The sequence below is a fragment of the Strix uralensis genome, chromosome 4 (assembly GCF_047716275.1).
Source record: "Strix uralensis isolate ZFMK-TIS-50842 chromosome 4, bStrUra1, whole genome shotgun sequence".
Lineage (NCBI taxonomy): Eukaryota > Metazoa > Chordata > Aves > Strigiformes > Strigidae > Strix > Strix uralensis.
Window position 1 is genome coordinate 37,749,725 of NC_133975.1, and position 18,760 is coordinate 37,768,484.

An 18,760-nucleotide genomic window follows, 5' to 3' on the forward strand; every position below is an offset into this window, starting at 1 on the left:
AGCTATTTTGAACTGAAAAGCCCATCAATCTGCAACTCCCATGTGGCTGGAGCAAAATCTTGTTTATTGTGCATTACCTGGCAGATCCTTGGTCAAGGACAACTGAAAAACATTTTATATCATATTGAAATTTTTTTTCAGATCTTTCCATCAGATGAACTATCATCAACTGTTATCAGATGAACTATCAAACTGTATTAAGAAACATAAGAACCTCGTACAACTTAAATGTTCAAATCCACTGTACAAATACTGCTGTGAAATACATCTTTCTCTATTTTGCATTTGATGGTTCTGGCATAATATTTCCAATTTAGGGGTAAAATTCCTCAAATCTGAATTTCTGATTCAGACTCTTCATCTCCATTGTCAGTAGTAAGCATTAATGTTTAACTGTATCTTTTCTTCATAGTCTCTGCTTAACCTGGGAGTTTAGCACTGTATTTCACATTATAATATGTCTGTGTTGGAAGATAAGTTACTGCTAATTTCAATAAATTATGCTCCAAATTCAGACTAATCTCTAATTTTTGCTGGAAAAAGATTAAGCAGCTTATCAAGATGCTTAAATACAGAATTTACATGTCTTCTATTGTTTATAAGCAGACTTTATTACATAAAGAAACCCTCTCCACCTCAGTCACATTCAAGAATCCTCTCCTCCCAGCTCCTAGTTCACTCTCCCTCTTGCTTAAACAACTGTTCGTCTTCCATGCAGACATATTCAGATGGCCCTGTTTCTTATAAACCAGTTCGCTCTTCTTTCTAAAACCAATAAAACTAGTAAGTTGTTCCGAAATCAGTAGACAAATAGGCTGACTGCTGGAACAGAGTCAGTATACTGAGCTGCACTGTGGAGGAACAACAAGTTGAATAAATTGGAGGTGCTACATAAAAGAACACTGTTATGATGGATGGCCCTAAAATTTATCTCCTCCCAAATTTTACAACCTATTAACACAATGCTTTTAGAGAAATGAAATGCTTCCTAGCAAATTGTCCACAACAGTCCTCACTTGAGCTGAATGTTTAAAGATATTAGCAATACCTCCATAAAAACCTTTTCTTCTCATGTAGTAAGTATTTGATTACTGGTTTTAGTAATTCTTATTTCTCTTTTAGCTAATTCCTCAAATGAAAGCTAATTCCCATTAGTTAACAAAACAAACTAATCAAATCCAAAGGCTTAGATTAATATCATTCTAAATACATAATCAGATCCTTTAAATTTTGAGGGAGTTGATCAAATAAACTACATTGATCCAATGAACTCAGACTAAAGGAAAACAAACTGATGTTTGCATAGACTAGAGAGAGGGTAAATTAACTTGCTATTCACATAAAGTCAATGTAACTGAAAACAGTTCAATAATATAATTGTTTTTGGTCAGTACCTTTTTATCCTAAATGCTTCAAAAGTGATCCCCCACCCCCTGCCAATATAAACATTGGACAAAGTCATCCAGAATATGGCACTGGAGTTATTTTGTACCCATTAACACTAGATAGCATGGAAAGCTTAATTCATCCAGATGCAAAAGAAAAGACAACTGGTGAAAAAACCCCACTTCCTTCTGTGAAAGTGCTACACATGCTGTATTACTTACCATTTTAGCTAAAAAAAATACAATACTCAAATAAGAATCTACCAAAGGCCACAATTAAATGATATTTACTTTCTAGATATGTAGAGATCCACATACTGGTAAAAACGCTACACAACAATGCAAATCATTGAGTCAAAAAAAGTTGTAGCTAACTTGGAAATTATTAGCTTAAGTATTAAATTCTCTTGGTATTTTACAAATATTTTTTCAATATTTACAAATATGTTTTCCCCCTCAATAGGCCAACAGCATACAATATGAGAAACCAACCATAAGCAAAGCAAGTAGATATTCCAAAGCAATATTCATATATGTGCTGGATGAAAGCATCCTTTCCTCAAGTAATGCAAACCTTAATCCTGCAGATGACTGCAGGGATGGAAGCCCACTACCAGAACACCTATGGTCATCTTGTCCAGCAGAAAAATAAACAAATCCTGCTTAAATTATGACAATCACAAATACAGTATCTGTGGTTAGCAAGCTGAACCACTTCGAAAAACAAGTCTAATCTTGCGGAGAAAGAGAAAGATCATTAGCTGTATTATATGACTGCCAGCACGACCACATGATGACTGTGTATGTATCATTGATTTAATTCTTTAACAGGGGGAAGCAGAAACTGCAAGCACTTCTGTTGCACATATACACTGAAGGGGCAAATCTCAGACATCTGCAGACAGAGGGGGCAGGGGAGCACAGCGGGAAGAGATGGAAGTGGAAAATGAACATGTACTTACAGAGTATGCTGCGCTTCCCTTCTGCTTAGCAAAAGTCTCACCAAGAACAATACTCTCAACATACACCACTGTCCTGCTGTTAGCTTCTGTCCTGCTTGTTATGAAAATAAATTTTTGTCCTTTATTTTGTCCTGCTAAATGGCCGAGACTTGACTTGCCAAGGGATCAGCTGAAATTTTTTTGGCTAGTTTGGGGTGAAAGGTGTTAAGGAACATTCCTCAAGGTTGGCAAACTCTGACTGGCAAGCTATTGTTGACAATTTCAGAAGCAGCAAAATGCTAAAACTCAGAGGAATGATGAACACTTACTAGCTTCCTAAGAGGCTACGAGGTATAAGGAGTACATCCCAGCTATTCAAAATTTTTAGCAGCTTTCTCTTGCTTTTGCATTTTTCACTTGCAGAGAAAGGGCTGGTGGATACAGTAATCTGAATGTACTGACTTATTGAACTAAACCAGGCTACCTTTTGGATAATGCATACCTTTTCTAACAGATTTCATATTCCTAGACATAAAGAAAAGGAGACATCTTCATAACATACCCTGATAATGACAAAATATTACCATTTTTTTTGGAGGTCTTCACAGATTAAATATTGAGCAAGTTGACATGCAAAAATAAAGTTATCATTGTTAATTTTAAAGATCTTAATCCAAGCCCCTAACATGCCAAAAAAAAAAAAAAAGGTTGTCAGATTCATACACCTGTTAGCAGATTGACCTTTCAGACACAATACCAAAGTTGCACTCAATGCTACGAAGAGAAGGATGAGCTAGAGGTTTTACTCTGCAAAATAGTTCTGTCCAACCAACTAATGTGTAATTTGCAGAAAAATATTTCTCCAAACCCCCTCTAGTGGTTCATTTGTAGGAGAGTTCTTTACAATCAAAGGACAGAAATGGTTCTTAGAGAATGAAGCAGCTTATTCCAAGCTCTGTTGATCTACTGGGGAAGGGCTGCGAATTAACAAATTATTCTTCCAGTCTGTCTACCCCAAGAAAATCTGGTCAATCATACAGTAAAAATGGAACCCTGTGGCTCTTATTTTTTATGTTAAAAAAAGAAAAGTGCGGGGTTTTCTGGGCATGATGTATAAGTGGGCCCTGGTGTTTCAACTACATGTCATTCCTGTTGGTTACTCATGCCAGTTGGGAGGATGAGAAACATGAAAACATACATCTCAGGAGCCACCACTCTCTTCCTCTAGATCCTTTTCCTCAATCTAGAGTGCCCTATCCCGTAACTATCCAGTACCAATCCCATTCTCCTGCCCCAGGGAAACTAAAGGAACTGCTGGACCCTGCTGAACTTCATAAGGTAGTAAAAGATAACTTTTACATTATTCTGAAGCTAAACATCATGACAGTTTAAGCAACTTCAGCCTACCCTTTAAAATTACATTACATAATAAATCATTAATGGCTATTGCTTCATAGAGGTACTGCATTTTAAAATAACTTAAATGAGCTTTTATATATTAGAAGTTACTTTCTACTCTTGCTTGTCCTACAATAGAAACATCATTTGCAACATTTAAAGGAAAATGAGTTTAAAATACGAAGTCATTTTGATATCTTTAATTTTTATTAGGCAATTTTGTAAGACGATGGAAAATAAAAGGGTATTTAAACTACGGACAAAGCGTCCTCTTCTTACCATGACCTGGGACAGACACTGAAATAGTACCGGTCTGTACTAGATATGAGCTGGCAGTATAGTCCTCATCTGTATCAGAGTCCTGAACTGGCTGGCTGGCATTATTACTTAATAACCACTTCTGGTTGTCATGGAGATTGGGTGATGGAGGAGGGGAGTGTAAATGTTCAGTAACTGATGGACTAGATGAGGAGGATGGCATGGGAGGACCTATAAAAAAAATAAAAAAAATTTAAAATATAGGTCAAGATATCACATGAACAACAAATCATTTACTTTTTGCATCACCGAAAGGTGAATAGTCTACTTCAAACAATAAAAAGTGATGGACAAAGAAAATATGACAATTGCCTGTAATAAACTGGTTTAAGTGCTTTAGAAAACATAACACAATGCCATGGCTTGCTATCTCAATGGACAGCGTCTATAACTACCTGGAATTCCAATGTCTCTGCAACACAGAATGAAAGAGGAACAGGTGCCAACTGAAAAGAAATATCTTTATTGTACTACCATTTGGAAAATACAGTATTTTCTATTTTTCAAGCCTTTAAGCAGATTGAAAGTACTGAAATACATGGCCAAATACAGGGCTGCTTATTTCAGTGGGACACTCCTGTCTAAAATCTACTTGGAAAAAAATAATACAGATAAGCAAAGAAACAGGAACACTTTTCCAGGCTCACACACAGAGCCCTAAATTTCTACCATATGAGTTATTCTGACAGAAATTTAAGTTTTTAGCAGTGTTTCTCAGATACATATACTATTTAAAACCTATTAAAATGTTTCACCTGTCAAATTTGCGTCCATCTGCACAAGTTGTTTTAAAACATGCATAAACGAGTACATCCCATTTCTACATCTTGAAAGTACCATAAAGGCATCATGGAGGAAGGCAGATTTAAATAAAGCTTTAGTATATCATAACAGTGCATTTAGTCCTTCAGTGAAACAATAATTAAATCCAGTAAGCAGCAGAGAGTTACCTAATTTACCCTGTGAATATATTGGTTCTTTATAGTATTCAGTCATCACAGATCTCACTCTGTGAGACTAAGACTGCTGGACTACTTTTGAATAAAGTATTATGTTGCCTGTAAGTGGGGAATTGTACCAGAAATGAAGTAGATTTATTACATATTTATGTTAAAAAAAATTAGATTAACCTGCATGGATACTATTCATAACTATGAATCTAAACTTAAATTAAAGGAAAAGAGAAGGTTTTTTCATTCTGTAATGATTTGTTTTTATGGTACTCAGTAGTACAGTTATGCTGGAGAGGTGCAGCACCTCTCAATGTTATATTTAAGCTTAATACAATAAATCATATTGGCACCAATAGCTTGAATTACCTTCCCTCCATCTTCCTTGTACACTGCTAGAATCATGCTGCTTTTTAATTTTTTTTCTTTCATATTCAGTTTACTCCATCACATAGTATCTTACAGATGTCTGAAACACATTGTTAAGACCTAACCAATTGGTTTCCCTGGAAAGAAACCTGTGACAGCCGCACCATAAAATGTTTGCTTAATTCTTCCACATGTCATTTACCTCTTCTTGTAGTGAACAGCACAATATATATGATTACCAATTTAAGACTCAGGTTTTGTTCTGGAAGGAAAGTGAGCACTTACTATTACTGAAGGTACTCCTGTGTGAAACTCAATGTTTATAGCCAGGGAAATAACAAGGATGGGGGAATGACATTTTACAGGGCTTTACCTGGGAATCTAGAAGCAGAGAATGGGCACATTTTCAAGTTCAAGATACAATGCCACCATATTTTCTTGCTACACCTTGATTTTTCACATTGCTTGCTTCAGTAACCTGGATTTGTGGTTAATTCTTCATGGAGTACTTAATGCATTATTTATGATATACCTAACCCAATTTAGATAGCCATTATATTTCATTTTTTGAATAATTCCAATAATAGTCAACGTTGGTTTTTTTCAAATACAAATTAGCTCTATGATTTTTATTTTTCTTAGCTTGGAACACATCTCCTTTACTTGCTTTGGACTTCTTTGACTAGAGGAGAGCTATAGTAATATATTCCAGATGTATACTGTCTGAAGCAAATCAGCATCTCAGTAATACCTATGGAGCTTATGCAAAACATTGTTCTCAATATGCTTCCTCTCCCCTTCTCAATTTACACTCATTAACTTTCATACACAACAGAGCCTTGATTACACAAACCCTAATCATACAAAATACCCTGTTGCCTGAAAATGTGTCATGTCCAAGGTTCCTTAATTATTTTTTAAATTTCCTCATTTTTCCAAATTTATTAATTGTCTCAGTGCTATGTGGCTAGTTGACATTGCACTGATGAGTAGCCACCCAGGAAGAGCATCACTTGGGTGCTCCGGCTTACTGAGTTTCTCAGTTCAGAAAACACTGTCAGGTGTGGGCTGGAAGCGTACGGCTACCAGCAAAGTTCCTGCTACTACACTCAGTAGGGACAGATCTTTGCTACTGCAAAAACCAGGTGATTAGGGCTGTACCACCACCAGGAAGTTATGCGACTTTTATAAAAAACAAATCACCAATAAAGCTAATTCTGGCAGGCAGGTCTTTCTTGTCACAAAGTTGGGTGGTCTGCAGAAAAAAGGGAGCCGGTTATAACACAAGCCAATTCTTCACAAGAACCCTAGGCCAACCAGCTGGGACATGTGTTTCTGTGCAACTTCATCCAGCCCTGGCAGGCTTCTGCAGTGAGTTCCTTTTTGATTTCAAGTGAAAAGACAGATAGCTATCCATACTGCCATTTACAGAATAAGCTGCGTGTTAAGAAAAAAATACTTAACACACTAGAAAGAGGTATTGTAAGTGATGGGCATATTCCTCTTCAATTTTTTTTTTTTACATGGAATGAAAGGCATTTAAAAATGTTTGGTAATATCTCTTACTGATGTCCTAACAAACACATTTATAAATCACAAAAATCATTAAGTATGACAAAAGTCAATTACATTGATTATAACACTTTTTCTGTACAGCTTGGAGGCACAAGATGATGCAAAGAATATTTCATTCTAAGGAAAACCACAAAAATACCAATATCGATTTTTTCCCCTGTTCTGCTTCTTTTGGTATACACCTAGCAAAAATTCTGCTTTCATTTTCTTGCCCATACTTTAAAAAAGCAAATATTCTTGTTTTTACTATGTGACTTACAAGATAGTAAGCTATTTTTCATGAGAAAGTATACTGGGTTTAGGAGTACTTAAATCTTATCTTTTAGGTTAGTTACAAGGTTAAACACACTTTAATTTGTTGGCATTTTCATAACTGAAAATACATGACTTTCAATTATCTACATCGGAAAAAATTCTCTCACACAAAAAATGCAAAAAAGATTTGTGGCAAATATAGGCAAACTCCAGCAGGAACAGACTCGATATAGCAATATGTGAAGATGTGAATAAGTTTGCTAAGGAAATAATACGAATCCCCAAAGAAAGTAAAACTCAAAGAAAATTGGTTGTAAGAAGAACATTAACAAAGAAATACACCTGAGCTAATAATGGATACATTAAATACATACGTACAAGGTAATTATGTTAAAAAAAAGTACTGTTCTGTGCAAAGATCAGCACTGATCTAAAAGATGGTATAAAAGTTGGAAGCAGAGCTGATGTCACATATGGAAAAGCTGAAAGGGACAAGTACGGTAAGTGCAATCCATAAAAAGGCACCAAATAAACAACAGGGAGGACTGGTAGTAACGGAAGGCATACAGACAAGTGGGACTTTCTGTATTAAGTATATTAAGGCTTAAGTCATTCCAAGTCTGAGCCTCTGGCAATTGCTTCTGCCTAACAGCATCGGTTTGAGGGGAGGGAAGCGAGGGGGCTATTGCAGAGCCCAGGAAGGGCTGGGGGCAGTGCAGGGCAGACCTGTGCCTTCAACCCCAGAGCTTCAGAGTGACACTTCACAGAGTCATTCAGGTTGGAAAGGACCCTTGGGATCATTGAGTCCAACCATCAGCCCTACTCTACAAAGTTCTCCCCTACATCATATCCCCCAATATCTCATCTAAACGACCCTTAAACACATCCAGGGATGGTGACTCCACCACCTCCCTGGGCAGCCTATTCCACTGTCTGACCACACTTCCACCCAGCCACCACCCACAGCTTACACTGGTGTACAGGTCGCCCACACCCTTTCCCTCAGAAAAAAGCCATCAGGAGCTTATTTATATCGTATTATGAAGAATGGATCCAACAAATGCTCAGCTTTCATCTTTTATCTGTCATCACATGCTAGAGAAGCACTTTGCTTCAACACCAATGGGTGCGTAGATGAATTACACACTGCATCTTCACTAGATGTGTTTTAGAGAAAATAGTATTGGACACTTTTGGAACATGGCATTTAGGAGAAAAGTAGGATGGAAGAGAACCAGTATTAATGATCTCCTGCTGTTGCAGGGTGGGCGGGCTGGAATAGGTGACCCAGAAAGTCTCTGCAGAGCCCTAAAATACATGCATTTATGAAAACTTCCCAACAGATTCAAACTCTTAAAGACAGAAACATTTTGCTGGCAATATGAGATCAACAAGAAAGGAAAAAAACCTTGTTTGTTTGCTTTTGTAATTATAAATTTACACATTCTTAAGATCATGTTTTAGTTCAGGAAAGTCTTTGTTGCTTCATGAACTTCTTTAATGCTGAACTTTTGCTCGTATATCTAGATTAGTTCTCAAAACCTGGCATTATCAATTCACTTTGCATAAGATATATTGCGAGTTACGTACTTTGCAAAAGTAATTTCACTATAAAAATTTGAAGGGCCATTACTTTCATCTCAGTCAGGATGCATAAATCCTATACCTAATTCTTACATACCACTCTGATGGCTGCTTAAGGCAATACAAGAGTAGACAGCTCTGTTTAGGCTGTTTAGCTATGGCAGAAGAGTGCATTTTTCCTTTCACAGTCTTGGCAGCCCTTGTCACTGAGATGGAAAAAAATTCCTCTATCTGCATCTCAAAGCTAGAGGGGGAGAGTCTTATTCTGAAGTTAGTGCTAAAAAGTACTTACTGACTTCAACGTCAGTAAGAAAATGGTATTTAATTACAAATTTCAAGGTAGATATCTCATTTCTTTACTTAAATTAATGGATTTTTGCTGGTGACTTCATGGAAATGAAGATTTAATGTTATTTTAAATGGCATTATTATGTCATATAAACCCAAAACTGTACCACATACTGTGGAAAAATATGTTATACATATAATGTCTCACTAACAGTAGCTAGATATATCCATTTTGTGCTTTGCTCCTCACAACAGGAAAAGACAGGCTGATTTGTTGGGTTTTTTTGTTTTGTTTTTTTTTTTTGTTTTTTTTTTTTTTTTTTTAATAAAACAGTTAATGGGATCTTTTAAAACTGGGATCAGACAGGCAGTGGTTTGTGAAGGTCAGAAATAATGTGTCTTCTGGCTAAATTAATTAGAAATCAAAACACTTTCAAATAGGCAGAAGGACACTTACAGCCCTTCTGAATCAAGCTGAGATGAATCTTTGCAATCTGTTCTAGGACTTCCCAGTGTGCTGAAAGCTGTAACACACTCTTGTTAAATGGGGGACCTATACCCTCCTAACAAGTTTGCTGATAGCATCCCAAAGTTCAAATTTCCAATGTATCACATGTAGATTGACACAAAAAAGCCCCCTAGAAAACCCCAAATCTCACACCTGGTATGTAACCCAAAGCAACTGGATTTTGGACCTCTTCATCTCTGCATATAACACAGTAAGTTAGTAATAAGCGAGTTTTAATTGTAAACTCATTTTTTATTATGGACTCCCTGTATGCTCTCCAACCTGTATGACTTGGCATTGGCATTCATCTCTCTGTTGGATACTGCAGCCTTCTGCAGTCAACCTGCAGTGACAGTTATCTCTTAATTAAAACTCTACATGCAAATATAACTACTGAAGTGTTGTGGCATAGCACACAAAGAATGATTATTTATAACCAACACAGTTCATTTTATCTACTTATACCAGAGTTGACCATTGTAGCTACTGTGAAGATCTCCCCAAGAAAATACATGCATATACAGTCTTTCAAATACATACACACGCACATATACACATATGTGTATGAGTCAGGTTGACATAGTACTTAGGGATATGGTGTAGTTGGGAACTGTCAGTGCTAGGTTAACGGTTGGACTAGATGATCTTCAAGGTCCTTTCCAACCTAGATGATTCTGTGATATATAAGTAAGACTGTACAGATCCATCTATAGTGAAAACCACTTCAGTGAGAACTACATGCCAAGAATTCTTTTAAAAATAAATGCCTTCAAACGCATAAAAATGATGCTTGCAATCTACTGTGGGTTTCCATTTAATTTTGTTTTGCTTTGTTTGTACACATAACAGATAATGACCCTTTTATCCCTGAATTGGGAGGTGTATTTTCCAAGTTTCCAATCCTTCTGAGTGCTGATGAACTGTGACTACATCTCAGATGCAAGTCTTAAATACAAATGACATCTACCTTTCCTAGATTCCCTTGAAAAGTTATTGCCTCTAAACAAAACAGGTACATTATCTTGACATGTATTTTAACTCACAAAGTTGCAAATGCTTCTGTAGACTGTGAAAGCTGAAACTTTACAAAGACTATAATAAGAGGACGTTGATTTGAAAACAAGGGTAACCCATTAGAAAGCAAGAGAAATGCTGGCCTGAAATATTGTAATTTGGTTGGTTTTTTTTTTTTTTTTTCCATTCTTGGAAGTGTAGTACAATAATCACAGTCTGTAATATAAAGCTTGTAATTGTCTTCTGAAAAAGAGAAAGATTTCTTAAGAAAAATGGTTATGCATTAGAACTGACATTCATTTCTGAAGCACACACTTTCTGTTTTAAGGCATTTTGGTGGTTTCGGAAATTTAACAGCTGCTGCTCAGCAGATTGCTAAATGAAAAGGAGTGCCCTGTTCTTACAGGGGTCAGACTGCATGATCACAATGGCTCCTTCTTCAATCCTGAGTTCAGGTAGTGCTCATCTTCGCTCTAAATGGGAGTTCTGTCTGTAAAGAAATTGCAGAATCTGAGCCTTAACTGGAAGATTATCCTAACTGCAGTGCATTGCTCTCACTACCTTTTTTTATTTTTTATTATTTTCAGAAGGAATTACCTTGTAACAAAAGAGCCAGGTGCAGAGCAAAGGTCCACTCAGCTAGGCAGAAAGTTCATGAACTGAACTAAAAACTCAACCATCTCTAGCACCCAGGTTTTATTTTCAGGAGCTGTTCTGCTCAACACAACTGAACCTTCCACTTAATTTCCCCCAATATTAATTAAAAGTGGCCATGCAAAATGTTGGAAGGGGAACAGAGAGCTACTTCCAGAAGAGTGAAAATTCTCATTCCACTCAGAAAATTATTTTGATAGGTCTCTGTATTTTTAGAAAAAGATCCCTATTTTTTGGTTTTTTTTGTTTTTTTGGGTGGGGGGGGAGTGGGAGGAATGGGGGTTTTTGGACAGAAGCAAACTGATGAAATCAACACCACATTATAAAATGTTTCGATTAATTCATATCTCTACTTGAGAAGTGAAAGTTCTCACACAAAAATGTCACCTCTCCATTTAGAGCATCTGCTGGGATTCAGGCTCCTTTGCCTTGTGATGAGAGCCTCATCCAGCACAGCCAGGGCAAGAAGACACCAGCTCAGTCACGGACTCAGTTGTACAAGTTACATGCTCACAGTTTTGGCTAAGCCACTTGCAACCAACTTGCAAGGCCTGGCAGCAAGCACATGGCAGCTGGAGCATCGGGGCCAGGAGGTCTCCAAGGGCACATAGCACTCTGACCGTGCAGGCATTCCTGGGGTCCTCATCTGGACCTTGCGTGGCTCAGCCACAGACCTGGCCCCTTCCTACCACAGCCACTGAGCTGGTACCTGCTCAACTCTGGCCAAATTACGGAGGTGCACAGTCTCTCTACACGCAGGCACGTATACACAGCTGCATACCCATGCAATGCAGAGGGCACCCGTCTGCAGCAAATGACTTCTGCCTCAGTCACAGCCCTGCACTGCTGTGCATGTCTGCCTGGGCTTACTGTTTCACCGACCACTACACGAGGGTGGGAGAGGGCAGGAGGGGTCTCCCGAGTGGAGGGGACATGCAGCCAGTTGTTCTCTCTACTCCCTATTCACCAATGCACATGCAAAACAAACAATTAAGCATCACACAGTGCTGTAGACAGAATGCAGCCCTTCTCAAAAACCTGCCAGGATCTTCATGTTAAAAAACCCCAGACTACAAATCCACCACAGACACAAGCAAAAACCAAGAAAAAATTCCCACCACTGGGTGTTGTGTGGGGTTTTTTTGTTTGTTTTGTTGTTGGTTTTTTTTTTGTTTGTTTTTTTTTTTTTTCCATTTCCAGAAATGGAACCAGGCATCAAAACCAGAGTTGCTGGCATATACTATAATTGGTGTACGGAGGATAGCTGCTCTCAGTCTCCATGTATCTTATATTCACTCAGCAATAAGGCTGAAGAGTTTACCAAGTTTCCACTCTCAGTCCTGACCTTTGTAAAAGAGTAATTTTTCTGGATGCTGATATTCTTTTGGATGGCAATTCATAAAGAGTAATCGCCTAAAAAAGTAACCTTTGAAGAAATGCTTCTTTATTCTTCCTATCCATGACTTTTTATTATTAGAGGTGAAATGGATTGAGCCATGTCACATCTGGTTTATCATTCTTCCAGCATGACTCTGTGATAGCTTACGTACTTTGTATTTTCAGTGTTGCTTTGGGCTAAATTAGGGGGGGTGGAAAAAGTCTTTTTGAAATAGGACAGGAAATGCATCTTAAAGAGCACAAGAGGACTTAGGTGTGGTTTTTTTTTTTAGGGAGTTGGGGAGAGGCTTGTTAAAGAGAGAAAAAAAAAATCTTCTGCAAATGACTCACAAATCATTCAGTTTTCAGAATCAGGTAATCTCCCACCCTCATTCCTCCCACACCAGTAAGAGGTAGTCTAAAGAGGAATCAAAATAAATACTAAGTAAAACTGGCTTTCTTAATTCTAACGGGCTGTACATGAGCAAAGCAGTCAAAGCAATGGTAGGGATGCCAGTTTTGCCTACTTTTGCTACCAGGGTGGCTGCTGCCTTGCAGCATGTTATAAAGAGAAGCGTATCTTCAAAGCAAAGTATCCAGAGAAGCTCTTAGTGACATGGGATTGCCTATGCTTGCAGACCACAGAATGACTTGTTTTCTTAGAAGGAAACATGGCGATTTAAAGAGATTTTGACAGAAGCTAACAGAGATCAAACTGCTGAAAAAGTGTTCCATAAAACTCACCTACAAAAGTAGTATCTTATTTCTCAATATTCAAATCAATTCTTTTAGTGTGGTTGTTTATATCCCTTTTAGCTGCAGGAGGAGGAGGAGGAAGGATGAGATGACTTGCCATCTTTACCAGCTCTTGATGGAAAACTGCCCCAGGGACTGGCACGTGCCCTAACATGAGCTCTGTGCATCTCCCAGCATGGCCCTGCAAAGACCAGGAAGCCACCAGAACGAGCAGCACTACTGCCAGAGCCTTCCCATATGAAATAAGACATCGTGCTGCTACACCCTGTGCTTTCCCAATAAAATGCACCAATAAAATTTCCCATAAAACCAAAGAACCATATGATGCTTACAAAAGTGTAAGTTTAGCAATGAGAAAGGAGAAAGCAGTCCTGCTAACAAAATATCAAACTTGTCTTACCAGTGAAGAAATCTTGAACTTCATAGGGTTTGTACACCTGAAGGTAACACAACTGAGTAGGTACTTTTGTTAGCTCTTTGTTGCTCCACTTTTAAAAGCCTTTCCCTTCCTGCTGCACTTTCAAGTTTCATTCCTTGTTGGGGCTTTTTTGCCTACTATATTAAATGTAACTCCTTAACAAAGGAATTTTGGGGAGGGGAGGAATTAGAGAATTACCAGGAAATTATCGACTGTTGTCTCACGCAGTACCACTCTTGCAAGCAACGGGACATTTACTGGACATTGATGTCTCATTACATCTAGTATGTAATTTATTTCTCTGCTGGAACAGAACTTATCAGCTTCGCCCATGTGGAGAAAATGTTTCTACCTTAGAAACAAATAGACCACCACAGGCAGGAAGCTGGAAAGCTTAAATGAAAACCCGCCGCATGATCACCAAAGTTAGCTCGCTACCAAAGCTGCTAAGGCAGCAGTGTTGAAATGGGCTGGAGGTGGCATTTTAGGGCCAGATTTTTGACAAAACCTAGTCTTGTTGAGGGATGATTTAGAAAACTGAGAACAATAAAAACTGTTGGGTACTGAGGACTTGGAGAAAGCTGGACTCTTTATTTAGGTGTCTCTGGAAACTCAGCATTAAACAAAAACCCCACATCAACAAAATCCCTTATTTTTGCCTGAACATACAAACAATAATGTTTTAACTAGTGAGAAAATTTATACACTATTTGTGAAGCACTACGGAGTTGCACATTTTCAGTCACTCTCTTCCACCGCAAGAAATTATTGAGATCTAAAATGGAATATATTTTGACTAGTTATATAAACCCCTTATTTGATAGTTTTTAATTTTGTAACATTTTATCTGCATTCATATTTGGCAGGACTTCACTGTGCTTTAGCTATATGTACAATTTAAAACCATAAATTTCAAATATGGTTAGTTATCCATTCAAGTTCAGAAAGAACAGAGTCTTAACATTTCTTAAAAAAATATACAAACCCCTCACATTAGCTTAGGTAGGTCAGAAAATGCTGAATGGAGGTAAAAAAATCCCTTTGGCCTCAGACTAAACATGGAAAATTTGAGTCCAAAAGTGCTTTTCATAAAGTTATGACCTAATGAACAAAAGGGGGTTCTAATATAGTTTCATGAAATGTTAGCTATAAAATCCAGCAGTAATAACATAATCTTTATTTCTTTGCCAATCTGACCACTTCAGAATAGTAAAAAACAAAGTAAAGTAAACTACACTGGTTACTTCTAAGAGGTTTTATCTCAATGAAAATAGAAAAGGCCCAAAAGGCTGGGCCAAAATACATATAAGTAAAATTCCAAAATAGAGAAAATACTTGTTTACGCCTGACTGGAGCCAAGGGTAACAAATCCTCTTTACCAAGCTGCTTTCAGAATCCTTGGGTCTTTGTCCAAGGACAAGGGAAATGCCAACTGGGCCATCCAAATCTGCCGACAGGCAGAGGTTATCCATCTCTTTGAAACAAGATGAAAGGAAATTCTCATCTGAGTGCTTTGCAAACTCCGAAACAACTGCTCTTCATCTAAATGGCAGAATCGCCAGCAGAAGCTGTATAAGCCTCTGTGTTCCTGAAAAATTATTAATGTTGAAGCATTATACTTTCAAGATGCACCTCTCAATACCTGTAAAACCTGCCAGACAAAAGCCAGTTACTACACAGAGAGCATTTAAAGGCAGTCTGAAAGCCCTGCCCTGTAAAACTAAAATTCCCCATATGCTTTATTGTACATGCTTTCCAAGATTATCCACTCCCTCACATCAACCTTCATGAATCTCTACTGCCAAAACATCTACCAAAGCACTTACTGATAAGAAAAGACATGAACAAATTTCTTATTTGACTGCTTTTTTCCCCCTCTGAAATAGGCACTTTTTAACAGGTTCTTGGGCAAGATTACATTTGTATTCACACAATGCTCCTTTTATAAAAAGAAGAAATGCAACCAATTATGAGAGCAGCCCCTGAAAAAGCCAACTAATGGCTTGACTTTGTCCACATTCATATCAGCACAAAGTAACTAATTTTATATGGTGCTTGATAATGCAGCACTGTGTAAGGAAAAGATTATGCAGGAACACTTACAAACTAAACATATTCGTTCTGAAAGGATCAGAGTATATAAAATGCAATTTATAAGTGTAGAGAAAAGAAGAAACACAGAATTGAAACCGGGTTTACCCACTTTTCATTCCTTTTGTACTTTGGCATGCTTATGCCTAACACGCATGCAGTTGCTGTTACTACATGGTACTTGATTTAGCCTCCTACACTCTAAATGCCATGGTATGTACACGAAGAGATAGACAAAGGACTAGTCTTAGCTCTCTTGCTCAGTTATCTGAGACGCTTTCCTTTCTTTGTGTTGTTCATATTTGTTATTTATCTTCGAGGTATCCTAGGAGTCCAAATAATCATTCATTACATGTTTTCTGAAGCAGTTACCATTCATTATGTGTTTTCTGAAGCAGTTACAGCCTGCAAAGTCAATTCTTGGTCAGAATTTTTACATCCACAAGTAGAAAACAAATCACAAGATACTTCAAAGTCAGATCCTGTCAAATAGAGGAGGATGTTAATCAATGCAGTTTACTACAAACCCCTCTGTCACACTGCTGTTAAGATTGTGTGAGCTGAGGTGAGCAGGCAGTGATATTAAGCACCATACACAAATTTCTTTTGAATAAAAATGATGCATCAGCCCATAACATTCATCAGCCCATGCAAACTCTCAGGAATCCAACTTTCACGGCAAGTGTCTTTTTGGATCTGTTTATTTCAGAAGATGTGGTATGAATGATGGTATAATAAGTTTTTACTATGTTTTAAGCATAAATGACTCATACACCATTCCATTTGAAAGAAAAAATCCTAGCACGCAAGTACAATATGTTACTGCAGCTGCTCCATGGGAACAACAACATATCCATTTGGAAGGAAAATACATTTATGAAAATGCCTGATTAGCAGAAAAAGCAGAAAACAATTCATTATAAACAATAATATACAACACAACTGCTTTATTTGACATTTTTATGGTTACAGTCTGTTTTCATGGAATCTATTGGATTAAAACATATCCAGCTCTTCCCCTCCCACCCCCAGCTCAGATTAGTCTTCATTGATGTTATCCATAAAAAAATTCCCCCAAACCCCTTCTAGTTTTCTATAAACCAGGCTTTGAAGGAGGGGCTCCCATGCTAGTTCAATGTAAAGTTGCTGGACAGAGTGCACTAACTTATCTTCTTGCTTCAGACATCTCCTACCAGATCCCAGTTTGCAGGCAGAAATCTGTGTTCCCTTTTCTTTTTGCTTTGCAAAATACTATATTTTTATTTTGCATGCCTCCTATCCCCTGCAAAGGTTCTGAATTGAACGCTGCAAAGCCAGCAGTGTACCTCTGAGAACTGCACAACACACACAAAGTCAAGGCAGTGCCACCTACATCACGGCATCTATGGCCTCCTACAGACAAGGCTTCCCGATGTCCCAGTCTTCCCTTTTACACCCAAGGAAGCCTCCACCTCTCTGCCATCTTCCATTTACCTCTCCTTGCCCTTTTATTTCCATACACCCTTCTCATTAATGGACACCCTTTTTACTTTCCCTCCCACTGCAATTACAAAGTTTCAGATGCTTCTTCTGTTACAAATTAATTAATATGTTGTAGAAAAGGAAGGGAACTTCCATTAAAAAATTATCAAGACAAGAACATGTGGGAGTGTTGAATGTAGCACTAGTTAAATAATTATGCCATTTAATGTAACCACTGGCATACTAAAACATACTTGGAAATGATTTACAGCATTTTGTGACATGTACATGGAATAACATAAATACACAGGTAATATTGGCAATGCCCTTGGTTCTTTTGATGAAAGCAAACTCAGACATGTTTAAAAAATATGGGCTAAGTGGATACAGTTGGGCACTTCTTTATGGAGTATCCCCCAACGTTCACCAAAAAGAACTGCAGACACTTCAACACGGGAGGGGATTCAGAACTGCCTTCATTCCCACTTGCTACTGGAGAAGCACCTCAGATGGTTGCCCCAACTTTTGGTCAACGTAAGAGAGACAAACAGGCAGAGACAGCAGCTAATCAGAGAAAAGGCACTTGAATGTTTTGCTTAATTCATGCCAGAGGATTAAGTCTGGGTCTCCCACCTTCCAGGTGAGTGCCCCAGATAATGAGCTCTCAGCTAATAGCAGAGCAACTTGTTCTCCCTCTTTTTTTTTTCATTTTTCATTAAAATCTCTGAAGAACTGTGTTTAGTTCCTCATCAAGATGAATGCCAAGCCTGCTAAATTTTTCATGACACTGAATTCTTGTTCTCCTGCCAGCCCTAGTTATGTGTGAACATTTTAGGCTCCCTCAGGCATTTATTTTACTACAGAGTCCTGAAATACTTAAGTCTATTAAGACCTAAAATAAACATGCAAAAAGGAGGAATCTGCTAGTTGTTCTCCCAGTCTACATTTTAAGGAGGCAGTGCCCACACCAGTGAAGTCTGGAAATTATTCTCAGTGTCACCAGTGAAATGATGGTACATTCAGCAACAAACCCATCAAGCAGTGTTGGCTACCGCAGTGGGGTTCAGCTCCACGTCACGGCAGGAGCAGCACCGTCTGCAGGCTGAGAAGAACCAGCCAAATGGGGCTGAGTCTGAGAGAATCAGCTGGACTGCAAGTGCACAGCTGGAGCGGAAGGTGTAATGCTTTCCAGAAAAGCTGGATTTACTAAACCCGCACACAATGACTGTTCTGCACAAGAATTACCCCTGGGTTTGTGCCCAACTGAGTCCCTGTCTGCTCCCTTGCTGCCAGGAAAGGGGGTGGCTGGGAGCAGACCATGACTGAAGAATAATTCACACACCTTGGCCTTCGTTACCCTTCTCAGCAAAGGCCTCTCTGGAGCAGAAAGCGCGCTGGCTGCAAGCTAGGCTGGCCTG

General features: G+C 38.2%; 1 protein-coding gene across 1 annotated transcript in view; it reads right to left on the reverse strand.

Moving 5' to 3' along the window:
* The window catches only part of TENM3 (teneurin transmembrane protein 3), a 363,886-nt gene that overhangs the window by 169,952 nt on the left and 175,174 nt on the right, over nt 1-18,760 (reverse strand). The window contains exon 4 of the mRNA XM_074866418.1: nt 4,004-4,213. Within this exon, the coding sequence (XP_074722519.1) occupies nt 4,004-4,213 (210 nt within the window). The remainder of the gene's footprint in view (nt 1-4,003; nt 4,214-18,760) is intronic.